Here is a 20,259-nt window from a genome sequence, read left to right as displayed (position 1 = left end):
AAAAACAAAAAAACCACGACAGCAGCTTTTCTTTGAGCTGTTTACCTGCGCTGACCCACGGCTTGGAATCCCATGGTCGCTGGTGTTACGTTCGGTTTCGTTTTGACTGTGTGTTCTTCCATATGACTATTGGGTAATATGACTATGACTGCAGAGGTACAAAGTAGTGCATGATTAAACTTCAACTGACTGACTCTCACCTATGACAGGTTCAAGCACAGCAGACGACAGGACTCCATCACTTATAAAATGTGACAGCTGAGGTTTGAGTTCTGGCCTCCAGTCTAGTAATGCACCGACAGACTGTCAAGCAGTCTTTAGGAATTGTTAAGCTGATTGAGAGTATGATTATTTTATCTTACCGCTAGCCTGGTCAGTGTACTGTACTAGGTTACATTTCCACATATGAATGCATTTTCAAAATAATAATAAATAATAATAAATAAATAAATAAAAACGTTTGCTCAGGTTGGTCTCATCTGCACTCTGGTGTCTTTCCATGGTAACTTAAGAAAAAAATGTCCTGGTTTCTTTTACCTTAAACAAAATAAATAATAATAATTGAAAATGAGAAAGGTAGTACACCTTTTAAAGTTTAAAAAAGTTCAAAATAATTAAAGAAATAAAATGGCATTTTATTTACTTTATTTTTTTCTATTTTAGTTTTATTACCTTACTGGAATGGATTGAACTGAATTGTAAATAATGCAGAATTCCTTCAGGGATAAATATACAGGCTCTTGCATTGTGGAATACATCATCAATGTCTGAGGATAAGCAATTCAGAAGGTTGTTTGTGCTCCTTTTCTCTTTATGCTGAATGTTGCTACCGATCCAGCACATTTATATGATTTGCTTTGCTTAAGTTACAAAGGCAAATGCAAAAGGGGGGGGGGGGGGCTGGGAACTGAGCTCAAAGAAAAAATAGCTCCTATCTTCATAGCTGCATCTATTTTCATATATTTAGTTCGACTCTGCTAGTTTGTTCTCATGTGGCATATGATCAACACAATTCCTCACCACTATATCCTACAGTACACTATATCAGAGATTAACTCCAAAGCTGCATGACTCATATGCCATCTGAAATGTTGTGAAGGGAGTAAAGCTGCTCATTTTAATATGTATTGCCTCTCGACAGGCCTCCTCGTTCAGGTTGAGAGGAAACTATAACTCACATCAGCAAACGCTGTGCTGGGGGAAAATGAACTTTCTGTTCTGCTGCCGATTCAATACAGTGGGGAGGGTGAGTCAGCACTGCAAAAGAACTATCAGCCACCAAGTGCCTCTGATCCCCTTCTCCTTCAGTGGCAATGCAGTGGCAAATCTGGGGCGATGTCATGGTTCTGTATTAAGGGGAAACAGTAGCTCAAGAGCCACTAAAATGGCCTGATTAATTGGCAGAATGGTACCACAGTTTAACATTATCAGATCTGAACATGCCAGCTGGATCACATGGTATGAATCAATAAGCACTGGCAATCCACTGCACTTCCATGGTAGCAGTGTGTGGCTGTACCAGCACTACAGTGCGTTTCAAATCCATTGTGAGGGTCTTGATGCTGTTTATGGTACTGCTAGGGGTTTTAACATGTTTCAAATGTATTTAGAACATAAAAACGAAAGATAGTTTATGAACATTCAGCCCATCTAAGCTTGTCCACACCCTAGTTACTGATTGACCTCAGAACTTTAGGTTGGGTCTTAAGGATCCAAGTGTTTCTGCCTCAACAACATGACTAGGTAGCCCATTCCACTCCCTCACCGCTCTCTGTGTGAAGAAGTTCTTGTGTGCATTGGGTAAGTGCTGTATGCCAGGACTGACTTGAGTAATAACATCCCTTATGCTTTGATACAGACTTGGGGGCGTAATTAACACACACCAACACAGTGTACACAAATACCTCAATAACCCATTATCATGTAAACCTTTTATAACAAAAACAAACACACATCTCTATAGCTGCAATGCTCCCACAGACTGATGGAGTCGTCTCTAACACTGCATCAAGGAAAGCGGTGCCATGAAAAACAAACTCGCTGCGTTGCCCGTTTTGCACAACTTATTTCCATCATTGCTCACTTCTGGGTCATGTCAAATATTTAACCTAATGCAACTTCAGTTCAAGCCATCTCTGCACCACTTAACAGAAGATCTGCACTTTCACAGGAGGGGAATTACAGCTAAACGAGGTTCTGATGGGTTATGAGGGAGCAGACTACAGGACAAACAAGGAAAGCAATGATGTGCATCTGCAGGATTTAAGTGCCTCTAGATTGAAGAGATGGCAAGCTAATAGATAGCAGGTAGCTATTCGTTTATTTAGTTATTGTATTAATGTTTCCATTTTGTCTGCATCCAACGATCTGGATGACAAAAGATTTATAATTGGTAAAAGAAAAGTGTGGTAGTTATTAAAAAAACAATGCCTCTAGTACATGCCACACAAGAGTGTGTGTAAAACATTTTGGATAAGGCATGACTTGTTACTCTGCAACGAATGCACCTCTTCCTCTTTCAGCCGAACAATCACCTCCATAGAACAATAAGCTTTGCACGGGGATTAAGTACACAATATGCAAAAGATATATGTATTTGATTTGTTTTGTAGAATTTACAAAACTTGCTTTCAGACTGAAGCAGCCAGAAGGCACAATTATGTAGTGCTTGTCAAAGTATTTTTTTCTTCCTGTTTTGCAATGCTGTCTAGTGATGGATTCAGAACCCGTGGGGATCCACATAAACTGCTTATGTGACGCATTGCCACCCAAGTCCTTCCTTTAGTATCTTGTGAAATTAATTCCAGCACATATGAGGCAGGTCCCCCTTTGTGGACCCAGGTACCTGTCATGATTGGCACTGCCAAGAGGAATCCAGCCCACACCTGCTGCCAGCACTTGTCAAGACAGCAGAGCAATAAATACACAGCACACATGAAGTGAAAAAACTGTGAAATCGAGGATGCTTTTTCTGCACTTTTGTGTTATCCTCCTCTGGGCATTGTCTGTCATTTCTACTTTTTGTTTGTAGTACCCTGGGTAGCAAGCTATGGTTAGAAAGCTTGTGTTTTTGGAAGATACCGAATTTGAATTAGAATCAATTATACGATTACAGTAAAGTAGAGCATCCTGACTAAAGATATGCAACAGCTTAGTGTAAGGGAGACAATCCCCATACCGTGGTGCAACTGTCTTGCCAAAAAATCACCCATATTCTACCGTGGCTAGACAGGGACATTGTTGTCTTGGGAGAACCCATACCTACGTGGACAATTATTCAGATAGGACTACCATGTAACTTTGGTTTTCCCAGGGTTTTACTGGTCCCGATACAAATGGGGCCATACGTAACGAACTTGGCAGATGCCTCCATGCAAGGCAATCCAGTCATCATCCTGCAGACTGCTATAGCTGAAAGACAGGGCTTCAATAGCGAGCTGTCCAACCCGGCTGTCTGCATATTTCAGTAACTTGTTCTGCGTGGAAAAAGAGCCCCAACCCAAACCCAAAGATATCACAGCTAGAGACTTACCCCGTTTGCTTTACTTATGGCCTGGAAATAAATGCTGTAACTCTTCAGGGGTGAAAGCGGAGCATTCCAGTAACCACTGTATGTTTTATTGTCTCCCACGGTGAAGGGCTGAGTAACGGGCAGGTTAACCGGGGGGAGTTCAGCTGCAAAGTAGTGCGGCGAGTCGAGTGCCGAGGCGTTCCTGTAGCTGACAGGGGTGGCGAAGCACTCGATCACATCCGCGGCTCTCCGCGACTTTTTCTTGCGTTCTTCTTTAACAACCAGTTGATAAGCGCTGAGGAGAAACAAGAGGGGGGATTTTAGAGTAATAGTGGTCAGCCTATGGCAAACCACACTTGAGCTGGTTCTTCATAGCGAGTCCAGGAAGGACCTTGATCACTGCAATATTCAGCTGCTCTACCTTGAGATACGTCTGATTTGTAATCCGTGTGCTGCCCGTTTCCAAAGATTACAGGAAAAGAAACAATCACAGGCTGATAACTACAATTAGCAGTTCAGACAGGCTGCTTCACTATAATTCTACTTGCTTAAATACACCCTCAGCAATCTATTGTGACCACTGTTCCAAAGCATTTCTGTATATTAAATTGGTCTTGTAAGAACCCCACAATCACGTCAAACCACTGCTGTGAATACCTTCATGATCATGATTTTAAGATCAAGGATAAAAGATCTACAAGCTCTACTAATATAGTAAAAGCTGAATATATTCGCTGTGCTTTACCCCAATTTCCTGATTTCTTTGATCTTGGGAGAATGATTTGACTTCAAAAAAGGACACAACAATTGGAAAAAAGTTAGTTTAAAGGCTGCTGAGAAATATAGATCTATCCCGTGCCTCACTTAATTATGTGCTTCTCTTATAATGGGATTTTTTTCCTTTTACTACAAAATAATATTTCATAGACAGTAGTGTTGGCTGGAACTCGACCAGTGTGCAAACAACATGGTTTTCATGCTGGGCTCGCTTATCTTTTTTGGAGATGAAAAAAACAAACAAGTCTGCACTTCAGTAGATCATTCCTATACAATCATGACAACAGAATCAAATTGCAAAGTGTGTTGCTGGCCAGTCAACCGCAACAGTGAAAACAGATCAAACATGCACCAGTGTATTTGTGAGTCTATTGATCTCCGGGAGACTCTATGGGAAACGCACACAGTCCTAGATTCTACTGATCTGAAAAGCATTCAGTGTGCTTGTTTCTACAAACACAGTTACCTGCAGCACAAATCAAGGTTGATAAATGCGTTACAGCAGTACATGTCGGATCTCAGCCCTAGGTGGTTCAAAATACTATACTGTGTATGAGATGAACATTAAAACAATAAAATAAAAAGAACTTAACCCTAACCCAATTTTTACAAGGATTTAAGTTTTGTCAGCCATCTCCAAACTATTGTCTGCTAAATAAACAAATAATATTGTCGGAGCTCCCTCGTTCAGGAAAGGTGCTGGAAATCCTCTATTTTGTGCATATTAATACTTTGCTTTAAAGATCCAGTGTATCACTACAGGAGTCTTGGTGGTCCAGTGTTTAAAGAAAGGAGGTTCCAGGTTCAATCTCAGTTTAGCCACTTATAAACGTGTGTGACCTTGAGCATGTCACTTAACTGCTAATTTCTGTCAACCTCTGGCAACCTCTGCTAATCTCTGCTAATAATCATCTCTATAACTGTGCCACAATAGTTCCTTGGCTGTCTCCAACTGTTTGAAAAACATGTTTTATATGAGGGGACGCCAATCTAAAACGATGTCCTTTAAAAACATGTTTTACGTGAGGGGACATCAATCTAAAACGATGTCCTTTAAAAACATGTTTTACGTGAGGAGACATCAATCTAAAACGATGTCCTTTAAAAACATGTTTTACGTGAGGGGACATCAATCTAAAACGATGTCCTTTAAAAACATGTTTTATATGAGGGGACGCCAATCTAAAACGATGTCCTTTAAAAACATGTTTTATATGAGGGGACGCCAATCTAAAACGATGTCCTTTAAAAACATGTTTTACGTGAGGGGACATCAATCTAAAACGATGTCCTTTAAAAACATGTTTTACGTGAGGAGACATCAATCTAAAACGATGTCCTTTAAAAACATGTTTTACGTGAGGGGACATCAATCTAAAACGATGTCCTTTAAAAACATGTTTTATATGAGGGGACGCCAATCTAAAACGATGTCCTTTAAAAACATGTTTTATATGAGGGGACGCCAATCTAAAACGATGTCCTTTAAAAACATGTTTTACGTGAGGGGACATCAATCTAAAACGATGTCCTTTAAAAACATGTTTTACGTGAGGGGACATCAATCTAAAACGATGTCCTTTAAAAACATGTGACTCTTTCTTAGATATACAGTATGTGCATTGACTCAATTAATCTGTGCTTGAATAAACGTGTTACTGTAGGAGCAGCATGCAAGGAAAGTGCTGTAGAAGAGTGGCCAGTCAGGACTAACATAAATAATGTTTATAACACATGCAGAAGGTCTCTTCATCGGGCAAAATTTAAGCAGATGTTCTCCACACTAGAGGCACTATAAAGCATTACCCCTGGGTTATCTGCACATCTGTGGTTCTACTGGATAGGGAATTTAAATCCAGAAACGTAGGAGCACCTGGGGCCCAACAGAAAGGCTGAAAATTAAAACACGAAAAAAGTTTTTTTCGAAAAAATGAATTCATGCAATAAACAGGGAGAATGTGCAGCAATACTCATCCTGATTCAATTAAAACATTTACTGATCATTTGTGCATTACTTTGAAAACCACATTCCCATGACCGACCGTAGTATTACAAATACAAAAAAAATAAAAATCAAGGATTTAAGCACAACAAGGTTCAGAAGCACTGCGAGCCTGCGATAAGGACGAGGAATCCTGCTTTCAGTAGTTTTTAAATATCGTCAGTAAAATAATAATGGATCAAACAGAAACCGCTCCCACAGGTGTGCGGTTACCCTGATTAATTGCCGGTTCTTTTAAATGCTCCTTTAAGAGCCTCTGAGCTGTTTCTGTTTACCTGCCCTCCTCTAGACCTAAGTGCCTGATTAGTGCTGTTTCTGAAAAGCAGCCTACATACTCATAAAGCTATTTACTGTGCTGACAGCTGGAAAACAACCTTGAGTTATCAAAAGGTCATTATACAATAACAATGACCTTCCCAGGTGTTCTGGCAAGGCGCTGAAATTATGTACTGAGATGATGGAACATTTCATTCCTACAACAAAGGATTATTCTTTGTAGCAGCTTTTAAAAATAACTCAAATTGTGATTCCAGTATGCAGCTATTTAATACAAACGCAACATAAAGGCATCTCTTAAAACAAAGCAGCGTGAAACTAAATGCACTAAAAAGAAAAAGAAAAAAAGAGACGTTATCTAAAAAGAAAAAAAGAGACTTATCATCAAAAAGCTTTTTCTTTTTTTGTAGCAAACATTCCCCTGACTTGATTTTTATCATTTTTCTAAGTTCTCTTCTATTTGCAAAGTTCTCTGAAGGAGCACCTCTAGGAGTAAGCATCATTTCATCTCTGGGTAAAACAGCTTTAATGGAACCAGCAGAGGGGAATCTACTCTTAATAAGGAGTGAGGGTTTTGGAGCTGTTTCATGGCTTAGTGATTTGCTGGTTGTTTGGCCTTGAGGTAAAAAAAAAAAAAAAACACTCCAAAAAGCAAAGCTCTTCCATGGCTGTGATCGGGTGAACCAATTAGGCTGCTTACCTTACATCCACGTTTTCATATTGTGCTTGTTGTCAATAATTATGTACATCTCTGCCAAGTACCACCTCACAATTATGCATCATTAGGGAAATGTATGTTCCTCTACTGGGTAAATTATATCTGCATCTCTGATCCTGCGTCTTTTATGATGAATAATTACTTATGACTTACGTTTTCTCAAATGATGGGCAATGGATTCCTTTGAAGTAAACATTTGAGAAGCAAAAAGCTCGTCATGAAAGAGGAGCACCAATTACAGCTGCAGAATTTGACAAGAAACATTTTGAAATTATGACGAAGTGCAGCGAACTGTGCTCAAAGCAAAGCCATCAAGCTGCAGAGTTAAAATAACCATCTGTACTTGTGGTCCGCTAAACACCATATTGCCATGGCCTAATTGTTGACTACATTTACAAGCAATTACATAGGACTGGATACAGAGGAGATGAAAGCCCTCTTTTGAAGCCAATTCACCACTAAGGATGGTGGAGCAATGCAGTGTAATTGAGTTTCTTGTTCAATATTTCATACAGTATATGAACAGCAGACACAGCCACAATGGCTCAGGTACAAGACTGCTGTTTAGTTTTAAAGTTGTGAAAAATACTTGTCTGTCATTGCATTTCTAATGATTCCTTTGAGAGCTTGCTCTGTGACATCATCATTACTGTCCTCAAAGATGACGTGACTGTAGTTTTAGGGTCAATATTAAGATCAGCATGCTGTGGAGCAGGTAAGTAGTTTTAACAAATCAAGGTTTTTGGCGTCCGCTTTAACTCCTGCTGCAAAAATTAGAATTTTTAGCAATGCACTGAAATGGATCAGAACCAGACCACTGTCAGATTTTCATGTTCCGATATTATTATTATTTGTTTATTTAGCAGATGCCTTTATCCAAGGCGACTTACAGAGACTAGGGTGTGTGAACTATGCATCAGCTGCAGAGTCACTTACAACTACGTCTCACCCGAAAGACGGAGCACAAGGAGGTTAAGTGACTTGCTCAGGGTCACATAATGAGTCAGTGGCTGAGCCGGGATTTGAACCGGGGACCTCCTGGTTATAAGCCCTTTTTCTTTAACCACTGGACCACACAGTGGCCTTAATCTGCTATTTAACAAAAATGTTCGTTAGTCACGAAGGTTGCAGAGAAAGGTAACGACCAAGAAAAACAAATCTAAATGGGGCTCGCACCGTCTTGCATCTTTGCATACAAATTGCACTTCTTTGAATGACTGCTTTTAATTCCTCAAAGCATCCACTGGACCGACAGTAATTCTGTTTTTCATTTAGCGGATGCTTTGAACCACACTACCCATACATTTCAGCTCTCAAAGCAACCATATCACTCCTCTTTCTTACTCATGGCTGGATTTTTGTTTTTCCAAACTTATTTTTCTTTCCATGCGTACTGAATATATTCCCCTTGCTGTGGCATTTTCTCTGTTGAGAAAAACCTGGTGCTTGTCAGAGGGATACACAGTAGAGGAAGGCACCCTGTAGGGAGAGAATTCCATTGTGCTACTATTGATTTTCCATTGAAAGCTTTGTGTATCCTGCATGTGTGAAACTGTAAAGCCAAGCAGGGCTAGATCAGCAGTGGGAGAGAGCGCCAGTATTTTGGCAGTAAAACAATCATGTGATAAAGATGACTTAAAGGCCTCTCGGGTTCAGAAACCCATATGTGTTCAAATGACCAGAATCCCTTTGTCCTGGCCTGCTATTCGTTTTCTTTTGTTTCTTTACGTGTTAATGTAATTTACAAATAAAACGCGTCAGAGCAACAAGACAAAACAGGGCGTCTCTAATGATCTTAACGAGCTCCTGAGATATCGATTGCCCCTTCAGAGTAGGGAGACTCACAATGACCACAAACTACCTGTCTGGGAACATGGGCTACCATACTGCATATGAAGAAGTGAATCTGAACAAGATGCATGAGTGGATCAGTAAGTTATCCTCGTTTCAGTCCCTTCAGCCGCTCCGCTGTCCGCGGTGCATGAGTGAGTGCTTTACCTCACTGGGGCTCCTCTGGACTGGGCAGGCTTCAGCAGCACAGTGATGGTCGTGTCAGTTTCATTCAGCGAGGCATCGGTTTCATACTCGGGCATCGATGGGGCTGAGGATAGAAAGTAGAAAATGTTGTGCAGATGCTCTAGCACTGAGCTGAAATGAATGACTTCAGAGCTCGAGCCAAGCCTCCGCCCTATCACATTAACTCACCTGATATTTTGGTTGTGATGCGTGTCGTGACAGGAGGCCCGAAGCCTTTCGCTGTGCTGGCTTTGATGGTGAAGGAGTAGGTCGTTCCTGGGTACAGACCGACGAACAGATGGTGGGTTTCGTTTTGTAATTTAAACACTCGTCCTCGCTGGCTCGACAGCTCTGCTCTGGGGTCCAGAGAACCAGTAGCTTTGTAGGATACCTAGAAAACATTAAAACAGCAAGAGTTTTATTCCAACATTAATAAAAGTGCTGCATGAAAGCTACATGCCCGAAACTGATGCATCAATGGGTGGTACCATAATCTTTCTAATATAACCTGCACCCTGTGTATAATGCCTGTGCAGCTTTGGGGTACAGTCTTTGTTTAATGCACACCAGAGTACTGTAGAGAACACTATTACCTGAGCCTATTGAACTTCTTGCATATACCATGCAAACCATATATTACCCTGGAAATGTTCCCAGTATTTGTAAAAGGGTTCACATTATATTACTAACATTAAGGTAATGTACATGAGGAATACTGTATATATTCAAATACAAAAAGTATGTGGTAATTCAGTTATGTCTTATAGCCATATAGTACGTGAGAGTAATGTTTTTTTTTTTTTCCTAGGACTGAAGTGGGTATTCATTTCAGTTTCTGTGTTCTCTTAGTCCGTATCTAATCAACTGTACCAGAGGAGTACAGAGACAGCAAGATTACATGATCACAGAGTCTTGTAATTTATTTTGTAAGTGCGAAAGGATGAATTGACAGTTCAGTCCAGGAACAGCCAGCAGCCTGGATGGCTTTTGGCTTAAATTAGCCTTTCTGAAAGCTTTGCTATTATAGAGAGAGGCGGGGGACTATCATCCAAGAAGGAAAGAAAGAGAAAATGACCAAAGGGCTGTATTTTAAAATGATTGTGGGGTCTTACTGGAATAACATTGACGGGTCTAAATACCAGCACTGTTTAAATATTGAATTAGGACCAAATATGGCTCTTTACTTATTTTCTAAAGATAAACTGTAAAGAAAAAAAATGTGACATGTATACCAACTTCCACATTAGAGATGTACTGTCTACATAAAAAAAATACAAAATAAAAAATAATGACGAAAATGCAGCAAGTCATTGTTAAGAGGACGGCAGAACAGAGCTAATCCCTGTTGAGAAGCAAAGATAGCCATCCAGCAAACATCTTTCAGGGGCTCTGAATCTGTCAAGCGCTTTACCAAGGTCTGATGACAAGGAGTGCTTTGCAAGAATCGAAACATAAAAGGAGTAGATGCATACAACCACAGTGCTGACTGCGTCTGAGGAGAAAAGCACCCAGCCCTCAATGAGCCGCAGTGGGATATTACAGTATTCAATTTGTGCTAAAGCAGACACCTATACACAGTACATAACGTATTCCAATAGGCATAATAAGAAACGGAATCTCACAGGACAGTGCATTCACAGAGACTGTCTGCCTGGCCTGCTCTCTACACTCATGGCGTGCACAATTGATTGAATACATGAAGGCAGTGTTGTGGGAGGCACTGCGGGAAGGAAAACAACAAGATTACTTTTTTCAACTTTCTGCACACACTGCAGCACTTATCATTGCCAAGCAATCTCAAGGTCCCTTGGAAAAGAACTCCTAAATAAAGGAGTTAGACACATATAATATACTCACTGTGTGGATGCTTCCACAAATACTAGTTTAAGTAACAATAATGCTACACTGTTAGTTAGCGGAGGCGTGGCTCCACGGGGAGGCGTGGCTCCACGGGGAGGTGTGGCTCTGTGGAACATCAGAATCTTAGACCTCCACCTCAGCACCTGCATAACACCTTCAACACACGTATTAGTTTTTTGTATTATTATTTTATTATCTGTAATCCCAATCAAAACTAACTCTAAAGGCAAAGTGATTGATTGTCTGCTCTCCCTTGAAAGTTTTTTTTTTTTTTGGTTCTATATTGTTGCTACATGGTATTCAATATTAATTCACACCTTGTATACAAAATGCATGCATTGCTTCAGTGAATCACCCGTCTCTGTCAGTACTGTAATACATGCCCTGGCACTGAGCTGCTGTCCATTACATTTACCAATCTAGACTGTTGATACACAGCCTCCGAAAAGAGACTCATGATTTATTTACAGCCAAATTCTCTCTGAACCAGCTGCACACTCCCAAATTCAATCATAAAGGGCAATTTCTCTGAGCTGTCAATATAATGTAGCTTACAGTGCCTCCCTTTAACTTACTTTTACTCTGCAGTATGCTTGCTTATTCATAATAAAACATTGCAAATGACTCCATGTATATTGATAGAGCACTGTTTTGCTTTTATGGGGGACCAGTAAATGCTTATTTCTACTTTTTTAGACGAGCATTGAGTTTATATAGTCTGCCTTTGTAACGTGTGCAATGGAAAAGGTCTCCAAACCCTATCCTCATAAAGATTGTCTTCTCTTCAGAGCCCATATCTAAAAAGACACATAACTGCAAGAGACTCAAACCTAACTATCAGGGGATTCTGTAACAGCCTAGACAGGCAGGAGAACGTGCCATGGATTGCATTTCTTTTAATTAATCTAATTATGCAAATTACACTTTTAGTACAAAGCCTGCATAAATTACAATTTATATTATTATTATTATTATTATTATTATTATTACAACCAACTTGAATTAGCTAGTGTATAAACCATTAATGGAGGCAGAATGCAATCAATTAAAAACAATCATTTTAATTGCAAGTCTGTAAACTTAATAAGCAGAGCTACCTACCCCCGGAGAGCTGTAAATTAAATTTGCTTTTATAACAGTAACACGGTTTGCTAGTTTATGTCTTATTAGAGTCTAATAAAGATGCTCATGAGTTTGCAAGACTCTGTAACTCGGTGGTTGAAGATGAGAGGTTTCAGGAAGGCTTGCAACACAACGACATCCCAATCAGAGCTGCACAGAGATTGATGGATCTGTCGCTCTTTGCACTGTTGAAACAGACCTTTCATCATTTTTAACAAAGTGTGTCACAAACAGAGAGACACAGGTAAAGGGATGTACCCTCTGAATCAGCAGAATAGTGCTGCTTGTACTGTAGCGGTTTATTATCTCATAATATACCTTCCATCCATTCTTTCTGCACTCACCAATACTTGGCATAGTTTAAAATAGTCACCAGCATGTTTCAGCACTGGGACTGTCTCTGAGCAAGCCTGATCAAGGTGGGATTTGGTAACAGGGATGTGTTAGGGGTGCATAGTGGTTTGTTAAAGATTTGAAATAGAACATCGAATGGAATCTTACTGAAATCTATACTGTAAATGTAAACAGAACCCCATTGACTTCCCTTTTAAATTATGAAGAATAAAATGGTTCAATTTTTCCTCCTCATAGGGTCCAAACCAGCTATTTTCCATAATATTATATTTAACAGCATTTTTTGTTTTTTTTACTGTAATGACAAAAAAAAAAAAAAAACATTGCAGTATGGTAATTGGATAGGTCTGCGATGATCTCATTCAGCTCCACTGAAAAAGTTATTTCCCTCTACTGAAATTATGCTGGCGAATATCATTTTCACAGACAATTGCAGTTTTGATAAAGTGAACTCGTGGCGTTACAATCATCTGTACAGCTGGAAACCCTGTTGCTAGGAGATGCTCTGAGTGAAGGGAGGCAGACGGGACTGTCTTTGATAATACCCCCCACCCCTCCACTTCCTGTCTTGAGTTATCATCTCCGCAGGCCCACTCGAGCATGTCATCAGCCTCGAGACAAAGGTGGCCACATTCTGATGACTGTAATACAACTGGAAACATATTTCCCCGCTGCTCTCCTTTAAGTTGTATGCACAATGCATTCCTCTCCTGTAATGTTTTACCCATTTACTATCAATAAAGTATACAAGCAATACAGAACATAAAAAGGCAATGGCAGTCGAATGGTCACCCCCTTTGCAAACCTAGCAACTGTGGAGTAATTGCATATCAATTAAATACTAATTTATACCAAAAATGCCTACTTTTAAAAAGACAAACAGAAATCTATATACAGTATGCCAGAGCGGCTTTGTTGGATTACAGGTATTGGTTTTAAAAACGTTGGTACAAAGACCTTATTTTAGCATGGGTTAGACTTTACTCTGTTTAGAGCAATCGGAGTCAACTCCACTGAGTTTAAACCTGCATCACAGGTGTCAGTGAATTCAGAATGCTGGAATTGAAACAGTCAGATTCTGACTACCCAGAGAGAGGCTGAGCTTGGGTTCACGTACACTGTCCATACTGCAGCAAGTCTCATCCCAAGGACAACATGACCAGGGATTTTAATTGAATCAATGAGAACTATGATGCAACTTGCAACAGTTTGAGAAAACCAATCGAACAAGATTGAGCACTTTGAGAATCCCTTTGTCAGACATATAATCAAGATTAACACAGAGACTAATTGTACTTTAATGGTGCTCCTCCTATATACCAGTGTTCACAAAATGGCTTTGCTTAAACCCAAATCCATCAAATTAAAAGCATGAGCAGCCACTGAGTGCCTCTTCAAACACAACTCCTTTTCTGTTGCTACTTTAATGTCATAATCCCATGAAACACATTTTAAAAGATATCAATAATCCATTAGGATTACAGTAGAAGTGGCAACCACTCTTTCCACATCAAAGTGAACAACAATGTACTGTACCTTCAAACAGTGATTTAAAAATGCTGCATCTTCCTACACGCTTATCCCAGTGCAGCAGCGCCTTATAGTGCCCTGTTGCTTTTTAATTTCTGTTTGGAAGTCATGCAATTATTATTATTTAATTTTTTTTTTATAGCCCAGGTTTTGTGTGTGTTTAAGAAGACCTTTATGAAAAGAACCTGCAATAAATTGTCAAAACAAAAAAGCTATTTCAAACGTTCAAATACTCTGTTTTGCTAAAGTATGTTTTTTTGAAGTGTATTTGTAAACGGTTTTAGTGTGTTGAAAAATTTGAATAAAACTAATATAATAAAACCTCTCTTTGACAGCTTCCTGAATTGCCTGTTTTCCGAACGATCTTTTGGTCTTTAATTTTCACTTTGAAGGACTAGCATTCCTAATTTTCATTCCAGTTACATCTTCTTGACAGTACCTTAAACCGTTTATAATAAAACAGTCTAAGGTTAATAAGTTAGTTCATGGGCAGCCACACTCCAGTCTATCACCCGCTAGGTCTTCACACCTCCAGTATTTGCATTGCCGTCACATCACATAAACCCAAGGAGTTGTCTCAGCAAGTTGCCTTGTGGAGCTCTCAGAAGATAAACTGAGGGTTGACTCGTCTCAGCAAGTTGCCTTGTGGAGCTCTCAGAAGATAAACGGAGGCTGTAGAGCATTGTCATATTGATTTGTTCTTGTCATTTTGCACAGAGCTGGCACCATCCTAAGGTACTTCGCCTGGGCCTTCCTTGCATGTTGAGCTCACTGGGATTCACAGCTGACCTGCTCCAGTGGAAATTCATTAAATTTATAAATTAAGTTTCAGTGTGGCGCTTTAACCCTCCTTTCCTGCCTAATTTCCTCCTCCTATCTCCACTATCCTTTCCCATCTTCCTTATTCCCCTCTCCCTAACCCCTCTTTCAACCCTCCCCTTCCACTCCACCCTTTCCCCTACTCCTATTTTCCCCCTCCCCATCACCCCCTCATCCCTCTCCTCCCATCCCCTCTCAGTCCACGACAGTCTGCTACTCCCACTCCGTTCTTACCTCATAAAGCGTGATAATCCCATTGGTTTCGTTTGGAGCCTTCCACTGCATATAGATCTTCTCCTCGAAAGGACCTCCTTGGATGGATTCCAGAGGTATCTGCCCAGGCACTGTAGGAGGCAAACAGGAAGGACATGATCTATGAGGCGCTCACAGCATTATTTAAAGTAGTAGATCAGGGAAAGTCTGAAACTGGTCCTGGGGAACGGCAGGCCTACTGTACAGCATCCTCAGCAAGAAGAGATGACTTCTTTACCTTCAGAAAAACATTTTCACAAACTGATTAATCCAATAAACTGTACAGTATGGGGATGGAAATACAAATCCCACTGCATAGCAGTTTGATCAAATTCATGTTTTATTCAAATGATAATAACTGGTATATTCCTAGTAAATCAAAATATAAAAGTGATTTGCTGAAATCCAATAAATAATCCAATATAATAATGATAATGTTAGAATGATTTTACTGTATTGTCAAGTTGCAATAATCAAATGAGTCCCCCATTCCTCTCATTTATTGTTTCCTATCCAACTTCCTCATGAAATAGGCTAAAAATGCAAAGTGACCCATGTTGACTGCTGCACCCTGACACTACCTTGTGCTCTTGTGTATTCTGTGAAAATCAGGCACTAATTAGAAGAACATTTAAGTTAAATACTTTTGCAGGCTTTTTACATTATATTGGACTTTTTTTATATACATGGCAGATCTTACTTTCATTTGCAGGAATTAATTTTAGTTATCTTTACTAAGAATACCTAGAATGACTCAAACTGCAAAGCAACAGGTGTCTTCAATACAATTATGCAAACCCACACACAATCAGAATTCCAGCTAACGATAACTTTGTCTTCAAGTGATCTTTTGCCGTCTAATCAGGTGTTAAGGGTCAGTGCCCTGTGCTGCTAGTTGAGGTGACATAGATTTAGTGAATAGACTGTATTTTAGAGAGAATCAATTGGATGCGCACCACCAACTCTACAAGAACCCTGTCACTTAGTTCTAATTACCAGCATATGATATTGCAGAACTCTGACATTGAATCCTAAAGGGAAGCATCTTTTGATTAGTGTATTTATCAGAGGCCAGGTCAAGTAAAGAGCACATTCTGTTATTATTTGTTTATTTAGCAGACGCCTTTATCCAAGGCGACTTACAGAGACTAGGGTGTGTGAACTATGCGTCAGCTGCAGAGTCACTTACAACAACGTCTCACCCGAAAGACAGAGCACAAGGAGGTTAAGTGACTTGCTCAGGGCCACACATTTTAGGATTGCAAGTTTAATTCTTTATTGAACCAACGGTAACAATGATAACTGCGTTGAGGCCATATTATTATTATTATTATTATTATTTATTTCTTAGCAGACGCCCTTATCCAGGGCGACTTACAATTGCAAGCAAATACATTTCAAGTGTTACAATACAAGTAATACAATAAGAGCAAGAAATATTTAATCACTATATTTAATTATATATATTGTACCACGGCCGTACTCACGGTCGTTCGTTTGCCCCTATAAAATGAACCCAGGACACAAAAACTGAGGTTTAGAGCTTACGCGCACTTGTAATGAAAAATAAATAAAAAACTAAACAAACACCTAGCTCCTTCGGAGCGCTAACTAAATATTTGTCAGGAACCTATTCTAATAAGGCGGACAGCTAAGCTGTTTAACGGCTAAAAAAAAAAAAAAAAAAAACGTTTTTAAAGATGAACACAAAAAAGGCTTTACACAGTACCTTTTAGTATGATTGAACACACCATCAATCGGGCTCTCCACACAGCAGCAGCCTTGAGCAAACTGACTGTTTTCCTTTGATACCCTGCACCTGGCTCTAATTTACAATGCTAGCCAGGTGCAGGTGATAATTAACAATGAAACAATCAAAAACAATTAACACATGTTTTTAGGCAGGGATGATATTAACCCCCTCCCCCTATATATATATATATATATGTGCAAACAGATTATATATATATACAATATATATATATACCCATATCTTTTTGCACATGGAACCCAGTTATTAAAATGTCACTTTCAGCCAATTGCTATATATATATATATATATATATATATATATATATATATATTGGTCTCGTCGCATAAAAAAAATCTCTTTCTCTGAAATTACATGTTGTCCTCCGGCAACTTAAAAAAAAACACATTTGGGAGTAGAAACGAATTAGCGGCAATGCATATGCTGCAATACGCTCGCATGAATAAAACCAGCTGCATTGCATGATGTTCTATTGAAGGCGAATAAAAATGAGTGGAATTGATGGTTTTTTAAAAAAGCCAGCAGAATGAATTGTAAAAGGATGTGATCCAATTGGTAGAGCCCCGAGGAAACAAATTAAATCAAACCCAAAATATCAATATGTTTAGATCAGAAATGGGTTTGCGTGGAGCTGGAAAGCAATAAAGTACAATATGATTTAAGTAGAACTAATATGCTCTGTATTAGGTTTTTTTATTCGGTGGTTTTCACTTTTTAATTTGAAATGTGTACAATAGAATTTGAAGTGACAAATCTTTTTTTTATTTTTTTTTAGTCTATTCGTAAAGGAGAATGTGTACTACAGATTCTGATTGAAGCAAAAAGTATTAATGGCATTCAGGCAAACATTCTTTTATGATATATCCTTAAGGAATGTGCAGACCACTTTAAAGGCTGTTTTAAGGAAGGTTTTTTTAAGGACTGGTTTGTTTTTTAATTAATTTAATCACGTTTGCTGGTTGATGAAACCTTGTTTCAGCTGTATTAGAGAGGGTTCAAAAGTCCTCTACTGTATACATCTTTAAAACAGACCCTTAGAAAAATATGTTGTACTGAAAACAGATGCCAATTTAAGTTGCAGCAGTTAAATGTGCATTTAATTGCCATGCCCGTCCTTTTTCAAACCATGCATGTAATTCTGTGAAATGTGGGACAATAACCTCTGGGCAAGCCAGCTTTTTTGTTCGGTTGTCTAAGTTAACCCCACTTGCTCTTTAAGCCTCTGTCTGGCTGTGTTACAGAAAAGGCAGACAGGGTATTGGCGAGGTAGTGTATGATACCTGGGGCAAAGCTCTTTAACAGCTTTGCATTTGTCTGCTTGCATTTAACACAGAGTGGGTGACGAGCGATCCTGTGCTGGGAGTCAGCCTTAGCAATGCGCTTTCACTAACACAGGTTTTAACAAAGGCCCTGTTAAATCGATGGGGAAAACGTCAATTAAGAACATATCAGGACTGTGAAATGAAAGTTGCAGTTTTTTTGTGGGTTGTTTCACTCATTGATTTCTGCAGGGCTGTACAGCCTTTGTTTATCTGAATGTACAGTGCCTACACCTGGTGAACTTTGATAACTTTACTAGATTCAAAAGAAGAAAAAAAAACTTTATATTGTTCTGGGTCTGTTGTACATCCCTTGGATGTTTCATCCTGTCATCTTCCTTTCTGATCAAGGCAGCACCCTGCAACTTCAAAAGGGATTCAGAGCAGCAAACACTAACTCTGTCCTACAATAGCATAGTGCTTGTGCCACTCAAATCACTTCCATTTCACAAAGCACAGTGCAGCTAAAATATTCTTGTGTTCATAAAAAGCATGGTGCAAAGGAAAGCTATGCTGACACACATTCTTTTGATGTTGTCTTTTCCAGTTTTCTAGAGCAACCAGTCAAAGCTACAAATGGCCACAGCCTTTTGAGGCCAGATTAACAGTGTATTTTTTGTTTATCTCAACTTGCAATGTTATTTTCACTGGTGCTTGGTTAACACCAAAAAGGGAATACATTTAAAACGCTGATTCCCCTTAAGAGATGTCTTGGAAATTTACCTCAACATTTGGATTTCAGAATAAACTGATTTCAGTCAGAGCTGTTGCCTCGATGCCTTTGAGTGACTAGTAGACCTACCGTCCTCTTCAGTCTGCTTCACGATCTCCTCGCTCTCCTTCCTCCCTTCGGGGTTGGACAGCACCAGCCTCAGCCGCACAGTCACGAAGGGTCTCATCCCGCGCAGGGTGTAGTGCGAGGCTGTCTGGATCAGCTCCTCGGCTGCAAACTCGTGCTTGTTGAACACGTACCGGTACTGGACCGTCAGGTTGTAGCTGTGGCAGCGGGTGACCACGTAGCCAAAGGGCTCCCACTGCAGGGTCAGCTGGCGAGCTCGGACGTCCACCACCTCCACGCTCAGCGGCCCGTGGACCGGGTCTGCCAGAAATCAGAGACAAGGAGGCCATAAGGACACGAGAAGACAAAAACATAGGAAAAGTTACAAACTAGTAGCCGATTGATCTCAGACAATGATCCACATATGAATGCATTCAAATGGAAGGTGTGGAATTGTGTAAGTAACTCAATATCCAGGTGTGCTTTCCACAGCTGTTGGTAAATCCGGACAGACCATAAGCAGCGACTCTTTCCTTAAGCAACCCAAGTGCTCACCTGCCCCTATTTCTCTCCCACATTTCTACTGGCTGTCCTGAGACAAGGAAACAGTTTGATCTAACTGGGAGGATCCCATCGGAACTGTACTCTGGCTGAACCCGCAGATAATGAGGATGTGTTTTAATGATCTAAACTGCGCCAGCTGTAACTACTGCCGCTCTTTATTAATCAACAATTAAAATACAGTGGATTGACTGCCAAGCCAATTTTTCTAAATCTTTTGTTGTTTAGATCTGGACCACACTGAGTTACTAATTTGTAAAATTTAAATGAAATATGAAAAAAACAATAAAGCTACAAAAGGATTGCTCTCCTTGCTCAGGGCAAACAATAGATCATTTTGCCCACAATTGAAATAGAACAAAAAATAAAAAGGTATTCAAGCAAATGGACAAAAACAACAGCTCAGATTTCATTCGTATTTAATTATTACTGTGCAGTCTATGCTGCAAATGTCACACAGAACAAGCCATGCGCAATCAAGGCGAGGGAGTTGAAGATCACTTGCAATTAGAGAGTAATAAAGACTTCAATCACAATGGCAATTTGCTAAAGCCACAGGATCAGGCTTGATACATCTGCGCGATGTGGAGAGA

At 39.7% G+C, this 20,259-nt stretch overlaps 1 protein-coding gene across 10 annotated transcripts in view; it reads right to left on the bottom strand.

Annotated features, from left to right (window-relative positions):
• The window catches only part of LOC117421381 (receptor-type tyrosine-protein phosphatase T), a 148,381-nt gene that overhangs the window by 49,955 nt on the left and 78,167 nt on the right, over window positions 1–20,259 (bottom strand). For all 10 annotated transcript variants that reach the window (XM_058990754.1, XM_058990756.1, XM_058990758.1 and 7 more), the window contains exons 8-12: window positions 19,130–19,426; window positions 15,220–15,329; window positions 9,490–9,691; window positions 9,283–9,385; window positions 3,533–3,806 (exon numbers count right to left, since the gene is read on the bottom strand). In XM_058990754.1, coding sequence (XP_058846737.1) covers window positions 3,533–3,806; window positions 9,283–9,385; window positions 9,490–9,691; window positions 15,220–15,329; window positions 19,130–19,426 — 986 coding nt within the window. The remainder of the gene's footprint in view (window positions 1–3,532; window positions 3,807–9,282; window positions 9,386–9,489; window positions 9,692–15,219; window positions 15,330–19,129; window positions 19,427–20,259) is intronic.

The sequence above is a fragment of the Acipenser ruthenus genome, chromosome 18 (assembly GCF_902713425.1).
Source record: "Acipenser ruthenus chromosome 18, fAciRut3.2 maternal haplotype, whole genome shotgun sequence".
In the NCBI taxonomy this organism is placed as follows: domain Eukaryota; kingdom Metazoa; phylum Chordata; class Actinopteri; order Acipenseriformes; family Acipenseridae; genus Acipenser; species Acipenser ruthenus.
This window is presented reverse-complemented; position numbering and strand designations above follow the sequence as displayed.